We start from the raw sequence: 24,763 nt of genomic DNA on the forward strand, positions 1-24,763 counted from the left end.
ATGATTTAGGAGTAAGAAAAGTTTGAATTATACAAAGCATACTGGGACAGGGCTAGGTCTTGACATCATTTACTAGTATCACTGGCATTTCTGGAGGCTTTAGAACAAAAAGGCATAGACCTGCTTTGAAGGGGTGGAGGAGACAGAGTCTGGAGACAGGAGTGAGAGAGAAAAAAGTGATAAGGGTTTCAAATTCTGGGATCCAAGGCTGGAATATGAAGGCTCTAGAATTAGATTGGAAGTAGGGATCCGGATTTCTTGGTTTTCTAGCTCATCATACTATTATGATGTTGGACAAGCTGATGTTTTCTCTTGGGTGGGAATAGAGAGAGGGTTCTGTTATATAGCAACACTGTTCTCTATATGGAGAGGATCAAGGTAGGTGTAAGGCAGGTCTAGGCCCTTATTCCGTTCCTGGATATCTTGGGAGATCTGGACCAGGCGACTCTGGAAGGCAGCTATACTTTGTTTGGGGGCCTCCTCCGTGAAGTGCACCTCTGGGTAGGTACCCAGAAGCCTCTGTGGATAATGGAGAAACATTTGGGACTGAGGCATCTAAGGTTCTCCCTTCCTCCCCCAGGTTTGAACTCCCAACTCTTACACTCTGGTCTCCCTCATCTGGGAATCAGACTAGGATCAAACCTCTCAGTTTTGTCCTGAATCTAAAATCCCTCTGATCAAGCCCTAGCCCCAATAAGAAACTGCATGGCTTACCATATCTCTGTCCTGGTCACTGACACCCCAGAAGAGTATCAAGGCATGGCAAGCTGTGGAGACATCCCCGAGGGATCCTAGAAAGTCTGCAGTGCCCTTAGTTATGGGTGGAGGCAGTCTCATGGAGGTGGGAATGTTGGGTACCCAGGCACTGAAGTCAAACTGACACACACACACACCCATCCACAGATAGTTAAGTCAGGACCCAAGGCTTCTAGCTCCCTCCAGGGGACCCTCCTTTCCCAATTCTAAGTCACAATCTTCTCCCACTCCCACTCCCACCTCCCTCCTAATCTTGAGTTCTTAGAAATCCAGGGCCTTGCCCAGACTTGTTACCAGTTTTATTCTTCTGAGATCTGAGCTCATAGGAACTCATAGTTCTGAGCTCAAGACCAACTAGGCCCTCTCAGGGACCCAAAATCAGTAAGAAGTTTATGAGTCAGCTCACCTGTCCACTGTTGACTGCAGCATGCTGAGCAGAAGAGTTGAAAATAATCATAGTGAGAAACTGAACCAGGTCCTGCAGGGTCTCCAGGCAAGTGGGGATACCTGGAGAGATAGCAAGAACTAAGGGGCTAGATATCTAAGAGAAACCAGTTCTGGTGGGATATGGGAAAACTGAGATGTTAGGAGCAGAAACCTATACCTGAGCATTCTTGGCCCAAAAAGCCCTCCACGAAGATTTCCTGGACCCAGGACTGGAGTTCTGAGTCCTGGAAGACAGATCTGTCCTCTGGGTAATAGATGTCAATGATATTTGAGACGAATCTGAAATAGTAAATATTTTACTAAATACCTGTACATTTACTGTGTATTCAGCGTAACCAGTATAGGAGGGGATTGATCAATTAATCAGTGAGCAAGCTTATTGGATGGTAATAGGAGAGAAGGTTAGGACAAAATAATCTATCAGTCAATATTAAGAGCCTAGTATGTACCATTTACTACTACATATATTATGCTAAATTCTGGGGATACAAAAAGAGACAAAAGACAATTCCTTCACTCAGGGGGCTTGCAATCTACTATGGGAGTAACTGGCAAACAAATCTTATGCCAAACAAACTATATATAAGTAGAGAATAAATAGGAAGTAGTTAAGAGAAGAAAGGTACTAGAATTAAGAGGGGTTAGGGAAAGCTTCTTGTAGATGATGGGATTTTAGTTGGGACCACAACACAGAGAAACTTGAAAAATCAAAGAAAAAATAGTAAGAAACTGGGGACCATTGTAGATTCTTGAGCACTGGCATGAAAATAATGTTTTAGGGAGATCAATCTGATTGCTGTATACAAGAGGAACTAGAGAAAGAGAAAGACAGGAGGGAAATCAATTATGAAAAATTACAACAGGTAGGTGAGAGGGGATGAAAGTTTAAACTAGTATCCTAGCAGCAAAAGATTGAAAGGAGGATACCATTAAGAGAAATTTTGAAAGAATCAATAGCAATAGGTGTCTCATGGGATGTAGGGAAAAGTAAAAGTTAAAAAAAACTAACACTCCAAACCTGAGTGACTACAAGTATGGTTTTACCAACAGAAATTGAGACATTAAAAGAAGCAAGTCAAAGAAAAAGCTAGAAAATACAATATAAAAAGGTAGAAAATGGTGCCAAAATCTAGCTCTCTAAGGGGAATTAGAGATTGTAGAATATAAAAGGTAGGCAGAGGTATAAAGTAGTACAGAGAAACATCTGGAGGTCTTGGACCCATGGGTCCTAATCTTTACCTTTCCACAGCATCCCAGATCTGCAGCCCATCATCTCTATAGTGATAATTGGCAAGACCCTGTACCTCTCGATCAGCCAAGTTGTGGGGTAAGCAGAGGGAACGGTAGGTGAGCATTTTCATCCCTCTGGCTACCAGTTCAAGACAGCCAACGTGTCCTAAAGCTGTAGACTGCAATGAAACAGAGACATCATTCCCCTTCCTGGAATAGAGAGTACTTATATCCCTTGTTTCTTCTCCTACTTTCTTAAGGAATTATTTTCTTTTTCTTTTTCTTCTTACTTTCTTAAGGCCCCAAGACCTTCACTCCCTCCAACCTTTGCTTCCCTGCCCCCATTCATCCTACAAACATTCATACAGAACACCAGGCTAGGAACTAAGAATACAAAGGTTCCCTCAAAAAAAAATGACAATCTAGTAGGGGAGATAAGATAGGGACACATAACTGTGTAGGAGAGAAAGGAATTTGGTGTTGGAAGTATAAAAAGTACTAGCCCCACCTTTCTCCTTGAGTTTTGCCAAGTTAAGCTACCCAAGAGAGATTTTCATGGGGAGACTAAAGATAGATTCAGAACATTTCCTTGTATTTTCTTTCTTTTTTCTTTTTAAAAAAATTTTATAATTATAACCTTTTATTGACAGTACATATGCATAGGTAATTTTTTACAACATTATCCCTTGTACTCACTTCTGTTCTGACTTTTCCCTTCCCTCCCTCCACCCTCTCCCCTTGATGGCAGTCTTATACATGGCAAATATGTTATAGTATATCCTAGATACAATATATGTGTGCAGAACTGAACAGTTCTCTTGTTGCACAGGAAGAATTATTTCCTTGTATTTTCAATCTTTATTAGAGAAACTTGCAAAGATTTTTTTTTCTCCCTTTGTCAACTGTTTCCTTCTAATTTTAACTTCATTGATTTTATATGAGCAAAACCTCTTCAATTTTATATAATTGAAATTGTCCATTTCTAAGATCTTCTCTATCCCTTGTATCCATTACATGTTACAGGGTCTAAATCTTAAAAGATTAGATACAGAGTAAAAAGAACTGACAAATTACTCCAACGGTAATTATAACTCGGGAACTTTGGGATAATAGTTCAACCCAGACGCCAGCAGATGGCAGCCTAGCAGAAAGAATAGACCGGTGGAGGACTCCCCTCCCTTTCTCCCCAACCCCCATTGGAAGCAGAGAGGTCTTTATTTCAGTAGAAATGCCACCTTGAGAGGTCCTGGCCATATGTCTCCTTCTCCCACAGCAGGAGATTGTGTTCTTGTTGTTGCTTTCAAGGAGAGGGCCATGATTGCAGAAAGTGTGTAACGAGCAGTGATTTACTGAGTTTTGTTCTGGGTGGGACAGACAATAATCAGGGGCGCTAGAATGAGAATGCAATGACAGGACATTTGGACTGTCCAAACTGCAAGCTTCTCTCCCTCCTTTATAAATTCCTAGAAAGAGTCACCTATGCTCTTTGCTTGTTTCCTTTACTCTTACTCTATATTTGAACCTTATAACCTAGCTTCTTATGTCAATTCAGCTGAAACTCTTTTCTCTAAGATGATATGGGTTTTGGAGTTGCAAATTTTGTTGACATTTTCTCAGCCTCTTTGCAACCTTTGATACCGTTGACTATCCTCCTGCCTACTCTTCCTTCTTGTCTAATCAGTGCTTTTCAGTCTCTTTTCTTGGATATATCTTCCCCACCTGCCCAAACCCAATCCTTCTCCAAAACTCCTCTATAGAAGACAAGTTCCTTCCTTCTAATCACCAAAGTTTCATCTTCCTTGTCCTCCCCCTTCATCTATACAATCTGTTCCCAAATCTTGTGTAATCTTAATATCCTCAGGTCTTTCTCCTCTACACTCATGCAACCACCACCCTATTTCAGGTCCTCATCACATATTCCACATCATTCTCATTAAACTTCCAGACACCAGAGTTGATTGTTAAATTTTCATTCAACTTATTATGCACCTTGGAAATCAGCAATGCTACAAATCAGGACTTGATTTATTGTTTTGTTGATTATCTAGACTTAAGAATGTAATGGAGAAATGCTAATAATACAAATTAAACTTTAAAACGTATTGTGTGTAGATTTTTTTCTTTTTTTTTTTTTTGGAGAGCCAGTTGTTAAAATTTACCAGGCAAATCTATTTATATCAAATTTCAGTTCATATGCCACTCTCTTAAAAAATTCTTTCATCACCATATTAATTATTAGTCTCTAATTCCTCAAATGATTACTTATATAAATATCTGCATGAATGTAACCACCAAATAGAATGTAAGCTTCTTAAGGGCAGAGTCTGTTTTGATTTTATCTTTTTATCTGTCCTCATCAGTGTCATGGAGAAGTAACCAGAGAGCTTGCTGTGGAGACAGGAAACCTGATTTCAGTATCTGAGTGTGACACATACTGGCTACGGGATTCGGGCAAATCATAGGTCCAGATAAAATAATAATAATAATAACCCCCACTTCCTAGAAAAACACTTAACAACTGCATATTGTATTGAATTAGATTGTAAACTATCAGATGAATTACAAGGATGCCCTCCTTCCATCCCCTTGTGTCTTAGGAAGTAATTCTTTTTTCCCTGCTTCACCCTATCTCAGGGCTGAACATCTGAGTGTGTCTTCCCTGCTTCTTGCCCTGGATAATAACATCCTAGTTATAGTTCTGTTGATTGGTGCTATTAGAAAGATTTATACTAAGTTCTCTAAATTATGAGGTAAAAAATATTATTCTTCCAGTCCCTAGATCTATTAGCATTCTGTATTGCAGTTGACAATGTCCTCAGTTTCCCAATCTCCAGCTTCAGATAGCCTTGCTTCCAATTTTCTCTCCAAGAAGGCCTCCAACTCTTAGCCATCTCTCCATTTCCCTTTTCCTTAATACTTAGATTCTCTTTTATCCTTGAATCCTGCCCCAGCTTCCCCCATCCCATTCCATTTTATATCTTAGATCTCCAGTCACCTTTAAGGATTCTTAGTTCTCTGATTTGTCCTCCCTTCTGATGTCCCCATCCTCCTCATTGTTCCCACAGCCAGGCTCAGATTCCAAAGATCCCCTCCTTTCCCCAACATTCCCCACTCCATCTCTACCATTCCCCTTTCTCTGACCTTGTCAATGAGGCCCCCAGGTTTAAAGAGATCCATGCGTCCTATAGTATTGATGTGAAATGTAAAGTGGAAATGAGGGATGAGCAGCTGTAGGAAGGAAAAGTGACAGATGGTGAGGGTCATGTGATATAATAGACGGGTTTTAGATTTGGAGTCAGAATACTAGGGTTCACATCTTGGCTTAGCCACTTTTTATCTAAGTGATCTTGGACTAATCATTTAACCTCTCTGGGACTCAGTTTCCTCATCTGTAAAATGAGGGGTTGTGACTAGATGATTTTAGGGTTTCCTTTTAGTTCTAAATATGTAAACCTTTGACCCTTCATGAAGGTTCTATTATTTTTTGGAAGGGGTTAAATGGCTGGGGCTTGGAGGGAATGTAGAAGGATTGACTATAATCCCTACCTTGAAGACTGGATGACACATGGGTAGCTGACGCATGGTGGCTATGGCAAAAACCTCAGAAATGAAGTGAGTACAGAGCAGGTGAGTGACCATCTCATGGACGAGGAACTCTGAATTTCGGACCCAGGTCTTGGCGAGAAGCCAGTCTTCCTCTGAATCACTTGGTAAGAAGATGGGGTTGTTGGGACCTGGAGTCTGGTTGAGCTAAAGAACAAAGGGATGCCAGAGAGACAAAGACAGATGGAATAAATGTTTTCTGAGCTTTTGATCATCACAGTAGCTCAACAAAGACACTTCTTGAGTCATAAATCTATATGATATTCAGAACTGGGAGGAAACTCAAGGACTCTTTATTCCAGTCCCATCATAAAACAGAGGATGGGGGCAGGGAGGGAAGGGAAGAAAGAAATGATTAGTAGCAAAGTTAGGAATAGGATTCAGACCTTCTGGTTTCCAGTTCAGTATACTTCAAAATACAAAAAAAAAAAAAAAATGTCATCACCATCTTCTTCATTTTAAAAGCATTTTAAAAATAACTTTTCAATATGACATTCACTTCCAAATATATCTCTCCCAATATTTTCCCCAGGTAAGTCATTCCTTGTAACAAAGAATTCTAAAAGAAAATAAAAGAACTTTAATCTTTCAAAATATCTATTCCTATTACAATGCAGACTGCAACCTCTCAGTACCCTAGTAAACAGTTTTTTTAAGAGTTATTGCGCACTTCCCTCCCCCAAATTGTTGCCTGATAGTGCTTTGTACTAAGCCTATTCAAGCTTATAATTAGTGTAGGATAGACATGCCACTTGTGTTGGTTAGTTTTTGAGATTTCAAAGTCAAATCCTTGCCTTTAAGGGATTTTAGTGGTAGATACCATCATGACATATTTAAAAAATGCATTTACATACATCATCTTTTTTCATCCCATCCCATGACACATCTTCTTTCCCCCATGACCCCTCTCACCTGGATGGCAATGGGCAGGAGTGGCCCACCATCTGGCTTCTGGTGTAACAGAGTCATTGGGGCAGCCACATATTGGGGTCTCCCATCAATCAGTCCAGGGGAGAGACCTGAGAGGAGGCTATGATTCACCAGGTACAGAGAACCCTTCTAAAAGGAAGAAAAGGGCCAAGGATAGATCTTCTAACTGTTGGAAGTCCAATTCCAGGAGACTCAGAAGGAAGGAATAAGTATAACTTGGAAAAAAGAAATGCAGTGAATGTGGAGTCAGGAAAAAATGAGTCCAAGCCTGATCTCACATACATACTAACTGTATAACTTTGATCAAGTCACTTAACCCATTTGCTTCAGTTTCCTTATCTGTAAAATGGGGATAATAGCACCTATTTCCCAGAGTTAAAAGATAGTGAATAATCAATAAGATAATCATTGTAAAGTGCACTGGCCTGGCACACAGTAAGTGCTATATAAATGTTTGATATTATTATGGGACAGCTAGATGATTTATTGACTAGAATACTAGGTCTGGAGTTGAGAGTACCTGACTTCAAATCCAGCCTCAGACACTTATTAGCCGTGTAACCCTGGGCAAATCACCTAAATAACAAAGTACTTCAGTATCTTTGCCAAAAAAAATTCCCTGGTCCATGGGGTCACGAAGAGTCAGACAAAACTGACAATTATTATTATTACTATTTTTAAAGTCTTCTTAGTCATTAATTTATATCATAGAGTGGCAGAGCTAGAAGGGACTTTTGGGGATGACTTATTTTATGAAGGAGGAAATGGGTTCAGAATGGGATAGGACTTGCCTGAAGTCATGTATCTCTAATTGAGTCAGGACAAATTAACCAGCCAATGGCCAATGCTGGAATTTTAGAGGACCAGCCACTGCAGGATATGTCACTAGTGATTTCTGGAGAGCTAGAGTTATGACTCTCAAATTTGGAGATCCCACCATGGATGCAGATTCACAATTTATAATTTATCCTAGAGAATTATCTGAGAGTGCTAAGGTACAAGTATTTGGACTGTTATCTATGAGGAAGAGAATTTGAACCCTAAACTTCTTAACTCTAAGGCTCACTCTCTTTTTACCATGTATGCTGTCTCTCAAAGGATCTCCAAATCAGTTTTCTACCTCATTGCACAAAAAAATCATTTGTTAGGCCAGCTCTGGACATCTGGAAGGCTTTCTCCAGCTCAAAATTGATGATAAATTGCTAAGCCCCTTGAATATATATGAACTGGTTCATCATCATAAATTTTTTTTTAATGGGTCATCCTCAGGGCAAAAATAGGAACTTCACATTTTGCTTAAAGAGTATAACATGAACTCCTGGCCGACTTAGCCCTGTCCCCTCTGTTTTTGGCATCACAGATTAAAAATACCCATCAGGTAAGAGTGAGATGTTCTTTATGGGAAGTGACAAATTTAACTGAGGACTGAATGCCCATGTTCTTTTTTTGGTAGCTTTTTATTTACAAAACACATGCATGGGTAGTTTTTTAGTATTGACCCTTGCAAAACCTTCTATTCCAACTTTTCTCCTCCTTCTCCCCATTCCCTCCCCCAGATGTTGCCCATGTTCTTTGAGAGCCATGGTTGGAGGAAGAGGTAAGAACCAACAGTATGGGGTCTGAGGATCTAGATGACTGAGTGTCTCACCTCTAGTTCCTCCTGAAGGCTGGTACCTGGTCCCAACAGTGGGGCTACCATGTTATTGGTGACAGGGAAGTTGTCTGGGAGGCTGTGGCAGCATTGAATCAAGACAGGGTTGAGGCCATTCAGGAACTGGGAGGCAAAAAACTCATCATCTTGCCAATATTCAGCTACATACTCTGAGAGATAAATGACACCAGAATCACTACCCAACCTTCCTAGGAACCCAAGCTCCGGAGGCTTCGTAGTGTTGGACAAGAAGACAAATTTTCTTCTTCCACAAGTGGTTTGTTAGCTTAGTAGGGTGTTGATTTCCCTGGGAAGGATTTGAGTTTTTCTGACTCTATTCTAAGCATCCCAGTCCCTATCTGGGATCCAGGCATTCCTAGCTATTCTAAATCCTAAAAGAATATAAGCTTCTTGAAAGGCATGGACTATTTCATTTTTGTCTTTGAATCTCCAGTACCTAGCTCAGTGGGTAACAACAGCACAGTAACTCTTAAAATGTTTGCTGTTTGTAACTAAAGTCATGGCTTCTGAGGCAAACTTAGTCCTATTGAATGGCAGGTTAAATTAGTATGAGGAAAAAGGGAGATAAGAAAGTAGGGGAAAATTGAAGAGAATTCAAATTTAGTCATTATAAGAAAGGAAGTGGCTTTATCAGAGAATTAAAAAGGAGGGAGTTTCTGGCAAAAGTGGGGAGAGGAAAGAGGTGAGAAGGGAAGTGGGAGTCTGGATATCCAGCTATCCTCCTAGCTCTGCCATTCATCTGAGCATAGGATTTCTCTTTTTCAGTGCCTAAATTTGCTTCTCTGCAATTCACTGCTTCTAATTCAGAATCTGATCTTGATCTTGCAGAGTAATCATTCAAATTTCTGAAAACATTTATGAGATCCCCTTCTTAATGGATTAATTGAGTACTTTATCTTTCTGTATTTGGTCAATGAGCATCTTTACATCTTAGGCTTTTTTTTTTTTTTTTTTTGTGGAGAGTGAAATAAATTTGATACCCATATTGTACATTATCTACACATTATCCATCTACACAGTATCCCTTATCTCATAAACTTCAATGATTTGATATTACTCTTACATAAACAACTCATGAACTTGGGTTTTTTTTTTTTTTATTTCTCTTGAACTCCAGTCTTCAGGCTAGGCATCTCTTGTTGGGTGACTTTAGTGTCACATCAAATTCAATATGTGATTCTGTCATTGGACATACATATAACTTCTGTAGGTCCTGGTTTCCTCTAGTAATAAATCCCTTCCAGATCTGACATTTTATCATCCTATTACAAAACTGAACCTATTATTGTATCCCCAAATCTGGTCTTCCTCCTAACTACTTTGGCTCTGTGAATGCACCACTATTTCCTGAGTCACCTAAGCTTGAAACCTCCAAGTTATCTTCCTTTTCTCTTCTAATAAGTTGTCAATTCTATAATTGTTACCTCTACAACATTTCATCCATCTGTTCTCTCTAATTATATATACCAACCTCTTGAGTTTCATTACTTCCTTTCTAGGCTATTGTAAAAGTTGGTATGCCTCTTAATTACTCTCTTTGACTTTTGTCTTTTCCCTTCCCAATAGATATTCTACAGAAATAATCTTCCTAATATATGTGTGATCACATCATTCCTCCTACTTCAAATCCTTCTATGGCTCTGATTACCTATTGAATAAAGTCCAGATTCCTGAAAGCTTGGCATGTAAGTCACTACCTAATCTAGTTCCAATATACTTTTCCATTTTTATTTCAAATTACTATCCTTTGCATGTAGTACATACCAACCAAACTGGAATATTCAAAGATTCTATTAACCCCATTTTTTTGGCCCAGTGCTCACCTAAATCTTATGTGTCTGGAATAAACTGCTCTGCGCTGCCCTCCACCCCCATTTCTAATTCTTAATTTCTGTCTCTTGGAGGCTTATCCAATGCTATGGATCCTTCCTTATGCTCTCAGACTAAAACCAATCTATCCTTGCTCAGTCCTGATGCAACATTGCCTTTTTTGTGCATTTGTGTTACACTAATTTGCATTACAAAATTTTTGCCCGGAACCTTTCAATCAACAGGTTTATGTGAGATGAAGGGCAGTGAGGAAGGGATTAAGAAAGAAGGAACAAGATTATCTTTCTGTACCCCTCAGAACACAACTGAAGGAGGAAACTAGGCCAGAGTGGGGAACTTGGAGTTTATCTTGGACCGGAAGCAAGTCAAGGACAACTGAAAGTGCTTTTGGTCATATTAAAAAATCTTTTATGAGGGGTAGCTAGGTGGTGTGGTGGATAGAGCGCCAGCCCTGAAGGCAGAAGGACCTGAGTTCAAATGTGACCTCAGATATTTAACACTTCCTGTGTGCCCCTGAGCAAGTCACTTAACCCCCCCCAATTGTCTTCAGCAAAAAAAAAAAAAAAAGAAAAGAAAAAGAAAAAAATCTTGTATATGTAATCATATATAGCAGGGCTTCTTCCTCTATAAGAGGGTTTTTATGCTACCTTGTCTCGAATCTGAGCACAGGTGTTTCAGGCATTGCTCTTGTATGTGCATATTGCATATTCAGAATTGTATTGTAATGCAATATGGGTAAGCACAGCCAGAAACACTTCAAATTCCTTATACATTTGATTTTTAATTGATTTTTGGTTTTTGAATTCAGAGACCTTTTTCTGTTGCCAATTTTTTTGTGATTCCCACATTCAGTTACATGATCACATGCAACATGGGGTTGCAACTTATAAATTTAAGAAGCTTTGTACAGGACACTTGTGTCATACACATAACCCAAGGGTGGGGCTGGAGAGAACCTTACATAGGAAGTGAGTTCATATTGGACAAGAAATCAAGGCAGAAAGCTTTTGGTTACATAATGAAACAAGCTTGTATAAGATAGGAAGTGATCATACACAGAACAGGAAACTAGCTCAGAGATGGGGATAGAACATGGGCAACAGGATGTGAGTTTATGTTGGACAGAAGTAACTAAAGGCAGATAGGAAGTGCTCTTGATCACATTTGGAAATAAGCTTATATTTAGGAAGTAAGGATAGGAAGCATGCAGGACAGGAAGTAAGCCATTGAATACAGAAAATGATTTCCTTTTGGATGTAAAACGGAACATTTGTAGGCTGACCATAATTGTTGGAGCCATAGCTACTACTGCTCAGACTTATGGGGCTGAGACTTTGACCCTTATTGATATTCCTTATTCCCCTTATACTTAAGGTAACAGACCTGAAACTTCTGACTTCAAGAATGCAAAGATTTCACAGATTTCATCCATACTCTCCCAGGGGCCTTTGCGGTCCAGCATCCTCTTCATTTTCAGTCCCATTTGTCTGCAGAAAGAAAGACCAGCTGAAGGAGGGGACAGCTGAATGGGTCATGGGAATGGAAATGAGGATGGGGAAGCAGTCTCACGGGGGCATGGTGCGAAGTTTGAGGACCACATTCTTGTTAGTGGAGGATCGAAGATTTGGATCTAGCTCCTTCAGATTTTTGGCATCCAGACAGTGAGGCAACCCTGGGAAATACTCATTCCACCTGGCGACCGAGAAGATAAAGATGGGAGAGAAAATTACTGGTCCATTCCAGGGCCCCATATTTGTAACAGACATAGAGATGGCAGTGTGACAAGGAAAAGAATAAGAGGATGTATATTTGGTAACAAAAAAGGAGCATTTGGGACAGAAAGAAAATGATAGGTGGAAATATGGTGACAATATTTCTCAGAACTAAAGTTAGGAGCAGGGGCTGACATTCCTTTACAATATTTTGCTTAAAATGTATTCTTTTTGAAATTAGGCAAGTACAATAGGTATGATTGATGCATGAGCTAGGTGATTCAGTAGATAAGAGCACTGGACCTAGATTCATGAATATGCGAGGTCAATATGGTCTCATGTGCCTGGAGAAGGAAATGTCAAATCAAATTTTGCCAAGAAAACCCCACAGAGGGTACTGGCATACTATGGGCCACAGAGTATTCAACACAGAGTTGGATATAATATGCATAATCATATTCTTTCTCCCTATACTCTCATCTCAATTCACCTTAGCTTTGCCTTCTCATAGTCTTCAGCCTTCTTATTCCATTGTGTCCTTTGGAACCCATGCTCTATTATTAACTTTCCTTTAACCTAGATGTTTTCACTTCATATTCTTTTTATCATTTTGGGTAATCAGAAACAAGGATCTGCCCAGGAGGTACTGAATGTCTTATGTATATGGTGCTTCTTATGTATATTTTATGTATATGAGGTTCCTTATGTTTATGGTGCTCCTCTCATCCTCAACCATTTTGACAACAAGAGGAGGTAAACATATTTTTGATTTCCCACTTCACTTCCAGACTGTCATTCAGCAAACTCTCCTTTGATGTTTATGTTATACACTTATAGCACCAATTCTAATTCCTTGCAACAGGCATATTTAAATCTCCAGAATCTACCTACTCTTTTCTTTCTCAAAGGTATTCAGTACCTGGCTCACAGTCTTCTTCTCTTCAAGCTTGGGGACTTTAACAAACATTTTGATATTCTTTAAATACCCTGATCTTCCATTTTATCATCCTCAACCTCTGCACACAGGACTGATCACATTTTTAATCCTATAACAACAAATTTTTAAAATAAGTGACTTACTAGGTCATACTAGCTAGGAAGTGTTAAGTGTCTGAAACAGAGACAGAGACTTGATCTGAACTTGAACCCAGATCCTCCTGACTTCAGGGCTGGTCCTCTATCCACTATACCATCTAGCTGCCCCTGAAATTCTTTTGAGTTTAATGTCCTATTCTTTCAGCTCTCCTTCTCTTTCACCTCTCCTAAATAAATTCTTTGCCTTTGCCAAAAATATAAGGCCCCCTTATTCTTTTCTGTTTTCCCAGTCTATTACCCTTATGCTCCTTTCCTCCTTCCTCTTCATAGTCATGACTCTGTGGTACATCAGTGGATCCTGTGGTTGAAACAGATTATCAGCTATCCTGGAATCTCTTACTCCCTTATTCTACTTTCAGCCTTGCCTTGCTAAATGCCAACCTGAGTCTCCCACCATCTTTCTTCTCTATTCCTGATGATTCTGTTTTATCTAAAAACATGCCAACATTTCTCTTCTTAAAAAAAAAACACACACACATTTTCTTGAACTTGCCATTCCTTCAATCTATCATCCTAATCTCTTTTCCTTTTACAACTCCTAGATATATTTTAGGCGTATACTATACCAATTGCCTCAATTTCCTTAATTCCCACTCATTTCTCAAAACTTTTTAATTCTATGTTAGTGAAACTACTCCAAAGTTACCAGTATTCTTTTGATTGCTAACCATAATGTGTTTTTGTCAGGCCTTGTTCATCTATACCTTTCTGAAGCTATATTTATAATCTCTTTTTCTTGGCTTCTTTGACACTTTTCTTGCTTTGAGTGAATTACTATCTGACTACTCATTCTCAGTCTCTCCACTCTGTGTCTGATCCCTTTATTATAGATGTCCTCCAAAGTTTTAAAGGACCTCTTCTCTTCCCTCTCTACTTTCTCTCTATGTTCATATCATCTCCTACAAGTTCAATTATCATCACTGTGCAGATAATCTACAAATCTATACATACATCTCTAATCTTTTTCCTGAATTCCAGCTGATTTTGATCTTGTATTACTAACTTCCTACCAGGCATCTTAAATATTCCAAAGACATCTCAAATGCCACATATTCAAAAAGGATTTCATTTTTTATTCTAAAGCCCATTTTATCTCCAAACTCTGCTGACAGCATCACCATCCCTTCAATCATTTCAATTCTAAAGGTTAGGTAGTCATTCTTGACTCTTCCTTCTCCCTCATTTCTCATATTCAAACAGTTGCCATGTATTGTTGATTTTTTTTTCCTCTATGACATCTCTCAATTATTTCCATCTGTCCCTTTTTCTGACTCTTAGAGGCAGCTAGGTGGCACAATGAAATCAGGAAGACCGAGTTCAAATTCATTCTCAGAAACTTAGTCATTATGTGACCTTGGGCAAGTGAGGATCAAATTAAATAATGTTTGTAAAGCACTTAGCACAATGCCTGGCACATAGTTTAATAAGGCTTATTCCTGTATTATTCCAGCTTTTCTTTAGTTCTCTTCTGTTTCAGGAATATCCTGTCTTGATTCCTAAGAGTTAAGTCACCTCATTCCTTATATTTAAGGATGCTAAACAAGAACCCTAAACAAGAACACTGATCTTATTCCATCCAGCTCTACACCCTGGGCCATTTTGCCAGCTGTGATCACCCTTCATTCATTCCCTCCACTTTCCATCTCTAGTTAAGTGACAAAGAGGTAAGATGAAGGAGAGAATAAATAGGGAGAGAGAAAGTAAAAATTAAAGGACCTGAGAAAAGACAAATGGAAAAGGAAAAGGAAGGTAGGAGAAGAAGAATCCTGAAAGATTAAATGCAAATTCATAGTCCCCTATTGAGGCTCTCAAAGTACCTATGGGCCTGCACACACAGGCACATACAGGAAGCCAGACAACTCTTCCATAGCAGAGTTCTTGTTCTGTTTGCTTTTGGACTCAGTGTTTTCATTAATAAAAGGAATCCCTGAGGATATAATTACCCATAATAAAGCAAATTAGCACTTGTTTATGATTTGTAGGGTTCTTGTCCCCAAATTCTGGAGCTCTGCCCATTAGTGACTTTACCCAGCTATTGGATTCGGACGGGTTCTAAATCCACTGGGGTCAGCTAGGTAAGCAGCTCATATAGTGTTTATGGACAATATCTCCAGATTCTCTATTCTCACCTATATTTCTGTTGTCTTCGTTTGAGCTCCAAATGGCGCTGCTCCAGGAGGATTGGGGAAGATTCAGCCCAGATCACTTTGGCTAAGGGAGAAAGGAGAAAAATGGTCACCAAGAGGAGAAAGGAAACCTAACATCATCACCTTACATTAATACCCTAAACACTAAACAATCTCAGTCCCATAATGATCTTGACTGAAAGTTGATCCTGACTCAAAAGCTCACCTTGAATCAGAAATCAGAGAATGTCAGAATTGAAAATACTTGTTTTCCATAAATGATTGCAAGGGATAATGTCGTGTAAAAATTATCCTGGCATGGATTCTGTCAATACAAAGTTATTATTAAATAAAATAAAATTAAAAAAAAAAAAAAGAAAATACTTGTTTTCCTTCTAAAACATACAATACATTGAAGTAAGCCTCAGTGCCACTATCTGACCAAAACCTATTCCCAACCCCAGAGACGCTCAACGAATTGTTCTTGATCCTAAATGCATGTGTCTTTCCTTCCCTGAGCATCCCTTTCCTGCCTCTTCAACATTTTTGTTTTCTGTTTATCTGGCAGTGGGCTAGGTGTCTGTGCTACAAGTCTGTTTCTCTCTCTCCCTCCTAAACATTAGGTACACAGAACAGATGTCTGAGTTCCCAGTTTCATTGTGGGGAAGGTATTCTCACCTGCTCCATCCCGAATCACCAGGCTCTCTGTGCCTTCCAGCCACTGGTAACAGGGAAAATGGAGAGGAGGGTTTTTAGGGGAAATGAGCTGAAGCTCTTGGCAGAACCAGGCATCAGGATTCAAAGAGGAGGACTTGGGCTGCTCAGGATATGCATTGTGAATTTGCAGCAGCAATTCAGAACCCACATCTTGGAGAATCTTCACTTCAAAATCCTCCTCCTGGTGGCAAAGGACACAAGGGTTTGTTTGGGGTAGAGGGAATGATAAGGGACTGGGAGCAAGACAGGGCTGTACTAAGGATAAAGAATTAGGTATAAGATCAGAATCAGATTTTTTTTACTTACCACCCCTTGGTTGAAATCTTTGCCAAAGTTGCCCAGCTTCAGGGGAAGACTTTCCCCTTCTGTCCCCACCAAACTGACTGAGATGTTGTCCCAGGACACCACTCCAAGAAAGGAACCTGTAGAGACTTTAACAATGTATATCGCCATCAGGGAAAAAGGCAATGGGAATCAGGGCAAGAAAGCTATTCAAGATAGGTTTGAAATGGCTATTTATATTTGAGATCAAATAAGAATGGAGACCAGGTTAAGATTGAAGTATGAGTATGAGATTATGGATAGGCTTAGGAGGTTAAGGACTCCTCTTAGGCCTTGTTCCTTTCTATCTCTACCTCAAGTTGATGGCTTCTGTTTCATTTATTAAAAAAGCAGATGGACTGGAATCTACATAGTCCCACCCCAATGTTTCCCTAAACTTAACCCTCCCAGAATCCCCAGGAGGGATCATAAACTATGGAAAAAGTCAAGAAGTGAGATGAAACCCAGGGCTCAAGCATGGGTCATTTGCTTAAGATTTTAATTATCAATGAAGAGAAGGATGATTCAACATTTAAGACTGCATGAAAGTAAAGGAATAGTTAAAACAAGCACTTAGAAGAAGAATGATTCTTCCTTTCTGCAAATCATATGTGGCTCCAGATTCTCTTTTGAGGAGGCCTTGTGAGAAAGAAAGATACATACGTGCTTCTCAACATGTCCTTGATTTCCAGCTTACCACTTTAGAGGCTGAGTCTTAAGCAAATCTACTCCAGGTTTGATTCTTAAAGTCAGCCTGTCTCATATCCAGTCTTGTATTAAGAGAGACTAGACCAGTCCAGGCCCCCGGGCTTTCCTTTTGAAAAGAAGATAAACATCCTTGTTGCTCTCTCTACTCTCAATCAAGAAGTCCCCTTTCTGTCTACATTCATTTTGCTGGCACAGCAAACAGCGATTCCTTATTTCCCCCAAACCCAGCTAGCCCCAGTTCATATCTTTGTGACTATTCTTTCTTTTGCCCAGAATTCCTTATTCCTAACTTTGGCCCCTCCTTTCAAATAATGTATCAATCTCTCCCCCTTCAATCTGTGTCACCTCTTGCTTCATTTCCAGTTCAATCTCATCTAATTCACATTTATTACACATCTTCAAAGTCTAAGACATTGTACTAGTGACTAGAAATAGTGACAAAATGAACAATCAAGGAGCTCTACTAGGGGAAAGAAGGGATAATATAATATGTAAACACATAACTATATGTAACACCTGGACTGCAAATCAAGCAGACCTTATTCCAGATTCCACCAGTTTTGTGACATCTTCATCTTCAAACTTGGTTTTGGAAGCTTCTAGGAAGAAAAAAATTCTTTCTCCCTCTTGTATCATGTAGATTGGAAGTGCTACCTCTTTCTGTTATTGTTTGCTTATATTTTTGTTTTTCTTCCCAGGTTATTTTTATCTGCTTTCTAAATCCAATTTTTCCTGTGTAACAAGACAACTGCATAAATATGTATACATATAATTATATTTAACATATACTTTAACAAATATAACATGTATGAGACTACCTGCCATCTCGCGGTGGGGAAGTGGAGGGAAGGAGGGGAAAAGTTGGAACAGAAGTTTTTGCATAGGTCAATGTTTTGTCAATAAAAAGCTATAATAATAATTTTTTTAAAAGGAAGTACTACTAGGAAAGTTGAGACAGGCCTGATTTCAAAATGCCAGCTTCCTTGCTTTGCTTTTCCAGGACTCTGGCTGGGACATGGCACTCACTAGTAATCTCATTTTGCTTCCTACTTAGTTAACATAGAAACAGGAGAGACAAAGATCTGGACATTGTCCCCTCATCTATGGCCAAAGCATTCCAAGGCTCATTTATTCAGCTTAGTGTCAAGTTAGGTGCTTGTGTTGTCATGTATATTCTGTGTTCAGTTATGAATTAAGAAAACTAGATACCAAACATCTGCTGGTATGATTAATGCCAAAGCTTTGATTCCTTTAGATGAATGGTACATCTCTGAATTAATGTGGCCTGAGGCACATAAAGAGGAATGGGCACAGATATTGCAAGAAAGTCTCACAAATAAAGAAGGCATACTACTATCATACCCTTAAGCAAGTTTCCAGTAGAAAGGAGAATCTATAAACAGAGATTCATCATCATTTTAAATAATTGTTTTGCTTGATTGAAAAGGGAGTTTGCTAGCCATGGGACAGAAAAGTACCATTAAGTTGGAGCTCCCACACATACAGTCCTGTGGAAATGGAACATTTAATCAGCAAACAGGTAAAAGAACATTTTTGTATGTTCTGTCCAAAAAGCATCTCCAGTTACTCTGACTCACCCTAGTTCATACCCTCACCTTAGCTTCTGCTGAGATCTAATTGGGGCAGGGTGTGATTGAGGGCTTTGGAGGATAACAAAGCTACTCTAAATTTTCTTTGCACCCCAGCCCTTGAACTGTCAGAAAAGAATGATATTGCATTCTAGTCATCACTGCCCTGCTTGCTGGTTTCAAAGTTCTCAAATTTTCCCCCTCCCCAAGCCTTGCCAAATCCCATAACCTATTTCATCACAGCCCTACCTACTTCTGCCTTTCTTCTTCTTTACTGTCATCTCCCTTACTCAGCCCTTCTACTTTCATTTCTACCTCTATTTTCTTCTTTCACTGTGTCTCTGCATCTCTAGCTATCTTAGGCAGTTTAGTAGTATTTAAATATGACCTATTATTATTACTACTATCTTTTCGGGCAAAATGAAAGTTTATTGTTAGATAGAAATCAGTTTACCCAGAAGGAATAAGGGAGAGACCTAGAACTCAAAAATCTTAAAAACAAATGTAAAAAAATTTTTAAATGTAACTGAGGGAAAACTTTAAATAAATAAATAAATAAATGAAAACCCACTAAAGATTAAAACTACCTGCTAAGTTTACAAAAATTTTTCCTGATATAAATATTTTTAGCAAGAATTCTCTTAGAATTGATATTTAAAAGAGCTCATATTCCTACAGAGATGGAAGAGGGGAAAAAAATTCCAAGTAGAAAAGAATAGCATCCAGAAAGGCATAAGAATAAATGTGCAGAGCACATTCCAAGGAAATGTTTCAGTAGTCATGTTTTGAAGTAGGTAGGGGTCTCTTTAAGAAACTGTATTTCCTGCAAATTAAGACAACTCTGAGATACTACTGCACACCTATCAGATTGGCTAGAGTGACAGGGAAAGATAATGTGGAATGTTGGAGGGGATGTGGGAAAACAGGGACACTGATACATTGTTAGTAGCAATTTGGAACTATGCTCAAAAAGTTATCAGACTGTGCATACCCTTTGATCCAGCAATGTTTCTACTGGACTTATACCCCAAAGAGATACTAAAGAAGGGAAAGGGACCTGTATGTGCCAAAATGTTTGTGGCAGCCCTGTTTGTAGCTAGAAGCTGGAAAATGAATGGATGTCCATCAATTGGAGAATGGTTGAGAAAATTGTGGCATGTGAACGTTATGGAATATTATTGTTCTGTAAGGAATGACCAGCAGGATGAATATAGAGAGGTTTGGAGAGACTTACATGAACTGATGCTAAGTGAAATGAGCAGAACCAGGAGATCATCATATACCTCAACAATGATACTGTTTGAGGATGTATTCTGATGGAAGTGGATCTCTTCAATAAAGAGAGCTAATTCAGTTTCAATTGATCAAAGATGGACAGAAGCAGCTACACCCAAAGAAAAAACACTGGGAAATGAATATAAACTGTTTGCATTTTTGTTTTTCTTCCCGGGTTATTTATACCTTCTGAATTCAATTCTCCCTATGTAACAAGAAAACTGTTCGGTTCTGCACACATATATTGTACCTAGGATATACTGTAACCTATTCAACATGTAAAGGACTGCTTGCCATCTGGGGGAGGGGGTGGAGGGAGAGAGGGGAAAAATCAGAAACAGAAGTGAGTGCAAGGAATAATGCTGTAAAAAAATTACCCTGGCATGGGTTCTGTCAATAAAAAGTTATTAAAAAAAAAAAAAAAGAAACTGTTATTTCCTAATGATCTGTGATTCCTTTCAGATTCCCAGCCCTTCCTGGCTGAGGCTTATCCTCCCCAGACAAGTAGTCTTTCCAAAATGCCAGAGCTTTTGATTCAATTACAAATCCTGGTCAAAAAGCATCCCTTTGAATTCCAATAGGAGATCCCAGCTTGTCCCAGCTTCCATTCTGACTTGCTTGGGCTGCCCAACCCCCACTGGTTCTGATTTGCTCAGGCCTCCCAACCCCCACTAAGATACCCAATATAATAAGCTTCCATCAACTAAAGTCTTTGCAGATGGACCTTGGCAGCTCCCTTTTCCCCAGGACCTTCTGTCCACTGAGAACTGCATTCTTAGTGGAAAACTCCATTTTCCATGGATCCGCCACTATAGAAGTCAGTCTCTGGATAAGCTGATTTCTATCTAACAATAAACTTTCATTTTGCAACTAGTATTTGGGAATGAGTGAATTCTTTCATTCCTAAAATCTACAGCCGATTTAAAGGGGATTCTTAATAACTCTCTTATAGCCACTAACCTCTAGACCACCAGGAATCTAGACCACTCAAACAGCATCAGTTTGACTGGTAAATAACAGAATTTGACAGTATGGAATGGGAGAAATATAGGAGGTAGATATGGGGTATAGTGGGGATAGAGGGGGTGAGATGATGATGTTGTTGAGGTGGTATAGAGCCCAGATTGAGAATGTCAAACTAAAGAGTTCGGAATTTATTTGAAAAATAAAGTAATGACATAATGAACCTTGTGCATGACTAGGTTCTTTTAGTAGCAATGAGAACAAAAGATTGGTTCTCAGAAGTAATTTAGAAATATACTGGGAAAAGTTCCAGGTAAGTAAAAAATACAGCAGAATGCTTTTTAGTAAACAAGAGTACTTTGTAGTAACCAAGATGTAGGATATGTTCTCACATCTTCTTGTCTACAAGGTCAGGACTCAATCCACTGTATCAACTAGCTTCCTAAGGAAGGACACGAATTGACCACTATAATCTAAAAGAAGACAACATCAAGAAGTTTAAAATTCCAATCTTAGGAACCACCATGACTTCAGAGGCTGTTGGTAAAGTATGCTTGTCCCTTCTCAGCTGAAAGAGGGTGGGCTATCCTTGCAAAGTGAGACATACATTTTTAAAGGTGTTAATGACTTTTGATTCTTTTAGGGGTGGGACATGGTCATTGGGAAGTGACAACAATGTCAAAAAGATCCTCCACAAAACATTTTTTTAAAAGAGAATTTTATTAGAGAAAAACTAAATCACCACAAAAGTCTAAGTGACAAGGAAATTATTAACAATTATAAAAGCCCATTTCAAAATAACAAGTACAAAAATGTTCATAGCAGTATTGGTTGTGATATATATGAAACAAAATGTCCCAAGGATTGGTCAATAACTGAGAAACCTGTGGCATTGAAATGCAAAGGAATGTTATGACTTTACTGAAAAAAATGATGAATATGAAGAATTTGGTGGAAAAAAAACGAGAAGACAAATGAAGGGATGCAAAATTGAGAAAGGAGATGCTAACAAATAATATATACAAAAGTAGAAATAAAATCAACAGTCTGAAGCCATAAAAATTTGGTCAATATTTTGACTCAATATTAAAGTTATACTAATATAGCCTTCCTTTCTTTTAACAATTAACTTTTCAGGGAAAATTTTCAGAAGTCTTATTAATGTCTCTCTTTGAGTATTTGTTAGAGAATTTCCATGGTGTAAAAGCAAAGTATATCAACACATTTTTCCTTGAAAAGATAAAAATAAAGTGTAGATTAAAGTTCAGTTATTCGTCAGACACCAGTTTTTGCTTTTCCTAGGTTGTCTGGAGGCTGCAAATGTTTTTGACTCCATGGGGCCCAATAGCCAGTTATTTCTCCAGGGTGACAAGGCAGAGCTCACAGACAAGGTAAGCACATGTTTAGGACCACTGATCAAGCTATACCTCACTGTTGCCCTCAGCCAGTTCTATGTGGCTTAGAAGTTCGAGGATGACTTTTCTCACTCAAAAAACTACCTCAATCATTGCCTTGCCAACTGGAGTCTGATCTTTTATGCATTCTAGAGCTATCATTCTTTATTACCACCTTCAAGCTTTGGTCTCCTATTAGGAAGTCTGAGGATGAATTTTTAGTTAAAAGAGATGAGTTTGAATTCTGACTTTGGCATTTAATATTTTTATGCCTTTTGTTAAATATTAATAAAGTGCATCTTTAATAAGACTCATTTTCCTCATTTGTAAAATGATGAGCTTGGACTAAATCAGCTCTAAGTTCCTTCCAACCTTGTAATATTCTAAAATAAATTTGGATCTTTCTTGTCTTCAGACTTTCCTGTAATGTGACAAGTTTTTCCTGAAATCAAATGAAGAAGCTTGTGGTTTTCCTGACTACCTCTCTAAATGTCCCATTACTGAGTAAGCCAAGAGACAATAATGTAAGTAAGAAGAAGGCTGGCAGAATAAGAAGGCCTTTTAAAGGGGCTAATGTAAGAAGTCAGCTGAGGAATTATACCGAAGTCCAAAGAGAGACAGAGAAAATATTTCATTATTATATCTATTAGTTAAAAACAAGGAATGTCTTAACACTGCCTAGCTGTGTGACCCTGGGCAAGTCACTTAACCCCAATTGCCTCAGCAAAAACAAAAAACAAAACAAAGCAAAACAAAAACAAAAACAAAAAACAACAAGGGATGACTGTCCAGGAATATTGCTACTTACTCTTTCTGAGCCACATCGGGGAAGAGATTCAACCTCTCCAGATACAACATTCCTTCCTTTCTTGGTTTTGCTGAACTGTTATTTTGTTGTTTGTTTTTTTTTTATCTTTATTAGAGTTGCTTCTCTGAGGGAAAAGAGAAGGATATTTTTGGAAATAATTATTTTAAAACATCATATAAAAATTATACAATTAAAAAAAAAACAATAGGGGACAGAAATCTAGTCCATGACCACAAGAAAGAAAATGAGAGAAGTGGGTGTGTCTCTCTTTGGGTGTGTCTGGGTGTATCTGTGTCTGTGTGCTTGTGTGTGTACATATTTCTGTGATCTCTTCAGTATAATTTTATAGGATCCCCCATGGTGCCAGCATAAGAACAATGTTTCTTGGATGAAAGTATGAAATTAAAATAGAGGAGAGAGAACAGAGACAGAAACAAAGAAGAAATTATAGCGATATATAGAAGCACAAAGGCATAAAGACAGAATGAGGACATAGAGACAGACTTTCTTGGAGAAGAGTTATTTTAGGATATTACTGCTAAAACTATATTGTATTTTCACAACCACAGAGGTCAAAGAGGACACAATATACAGAATCATAAAATCTTAGGCATAAAGAGACCTGCTCCATATTTGAACCAGAATTCACTCTGTGGCAGTCAATATTTATTAAGAACCTAATATGTGCCAGGTGATGTACTAAGTGCTGGGGAGCAGAACAAAAACACAATCCTGCTCCCAAGAAGCTCACCATCTAATGAGGAAGACAACATGCAAATAGATGTGTACAAACAAGATAAATACAGAGGGGGAATAGTGATAATCAACAAAGGGAAGGTACTAGGAATGGAAATGTAATGGAAAAGGCTTCTTGCAGAAGGTAAGATTTTAGCTGGAACTTAAAGGAAATCAGGCAAAGCAGGAAATGGAATTGAGGAAAGAGTGCATACTAGGAATGGAGGACAGTCAGCAAAATTGTCCCAAGACAAAAAATAGAATGTCTTGTTTGAGGAACAGTAAGGGAGACTGTGCCACTGATGTCAGTAGGGAGTACGATATAAGAAGATTAAAAAGTTCAGAAATCTTTGTAAAGGGAAAGTAATTTTCAATGAGATTTATGAAGGGCCAAAACTTTTGATTAACTATCATTACAGCTATTTACAAATTTATTTGCTTTATGGGATGGAATATTGGCTAACTTTTCCTTGATCTGAACATCCACTTTTGTAACAGATAATTGTTTTTCTTTTTTTTGTTTCTAATGACAAGGTTAAAATTCATGTGTTTCTCTATCTTTAATGATTTTGGTCTAGTACAATGTACAGGTGTAAATAAGGTCATGTTATCTTGTTAGAAATTTACTTCTGTTTTTCCTCATTACAGTGACCCTACATTTGATGCTTGAGCTTAGCTGTCACTTTTTTTCCATTCTGATTTGGTTCTTCTAATGTTAAGTTTATTGTTTCTTTGTTTCCAGTCAGAGGCTAGAAAAATAAATGATATACAATTCTTAAGAAACTTAATATTACATAAGGCCTCAGAAGAGGAGGATGTTTGGTGGCTATTTCTGGACTCAGGCTAAGCCTG

At 38.5% G+C, this 24,763-nt stretch overlaps 1 protein-coding gene across 1 annotated transcript; it reads right to left on the reverse strand.

Annotated features, from left to right (window-relative positions):
- Positions 1–43: 43 nt before the first annotated feature.
- ALOX15B (arachidonate 15-lipoxygenase type B) lies at positions 44–16,571 on the reverse strand. Its single transcript, XM_051995748.1, has 14 exons — positions 16,425–16,571; positions 16,080–16,299; positions 15,405–15,486; positions 12,064–12,160; positions 11,852–11,990; positions 8,615–8,787; positions 6,949–7,095; positions 5,980–6,183; positions 5,575–5,661; positions 2,443–2,612; positions 1,361–1,482; positions 1,163–1,263; positions 715–876; positions 44–519 (listed from the first exon to the last, which is right to left on the reverse strand). Exons 1-14 carry the CDS (start codon positions 16,569–16,571, stop codon positions 340–342), a joined length of 2,031 nt encoding a protein of 676 aa, XP_051851708.1. The 3' UTR covers positions 44–339.
- Positions 16,572–24,763: the final 8,192 nt, after the last annotated feature.

Source organism: Antechinus flavipes, chromosome 4 (genome assembly GCF_016432865.1).
Source record: "Antechinus flavipes isolate AdamAnt ecotype Samford, QLD, Australia chromosome 4, AdamAnt_v2, whole genome shotgun sequence".
In the NCBI taxonomy this organism is placed as follows: Eukaryota; Metazoa; Chordata; class Mammalia; order Dasyuromorphia; family Dasyuridae; genus Antechinus; species Antechinus flavipes.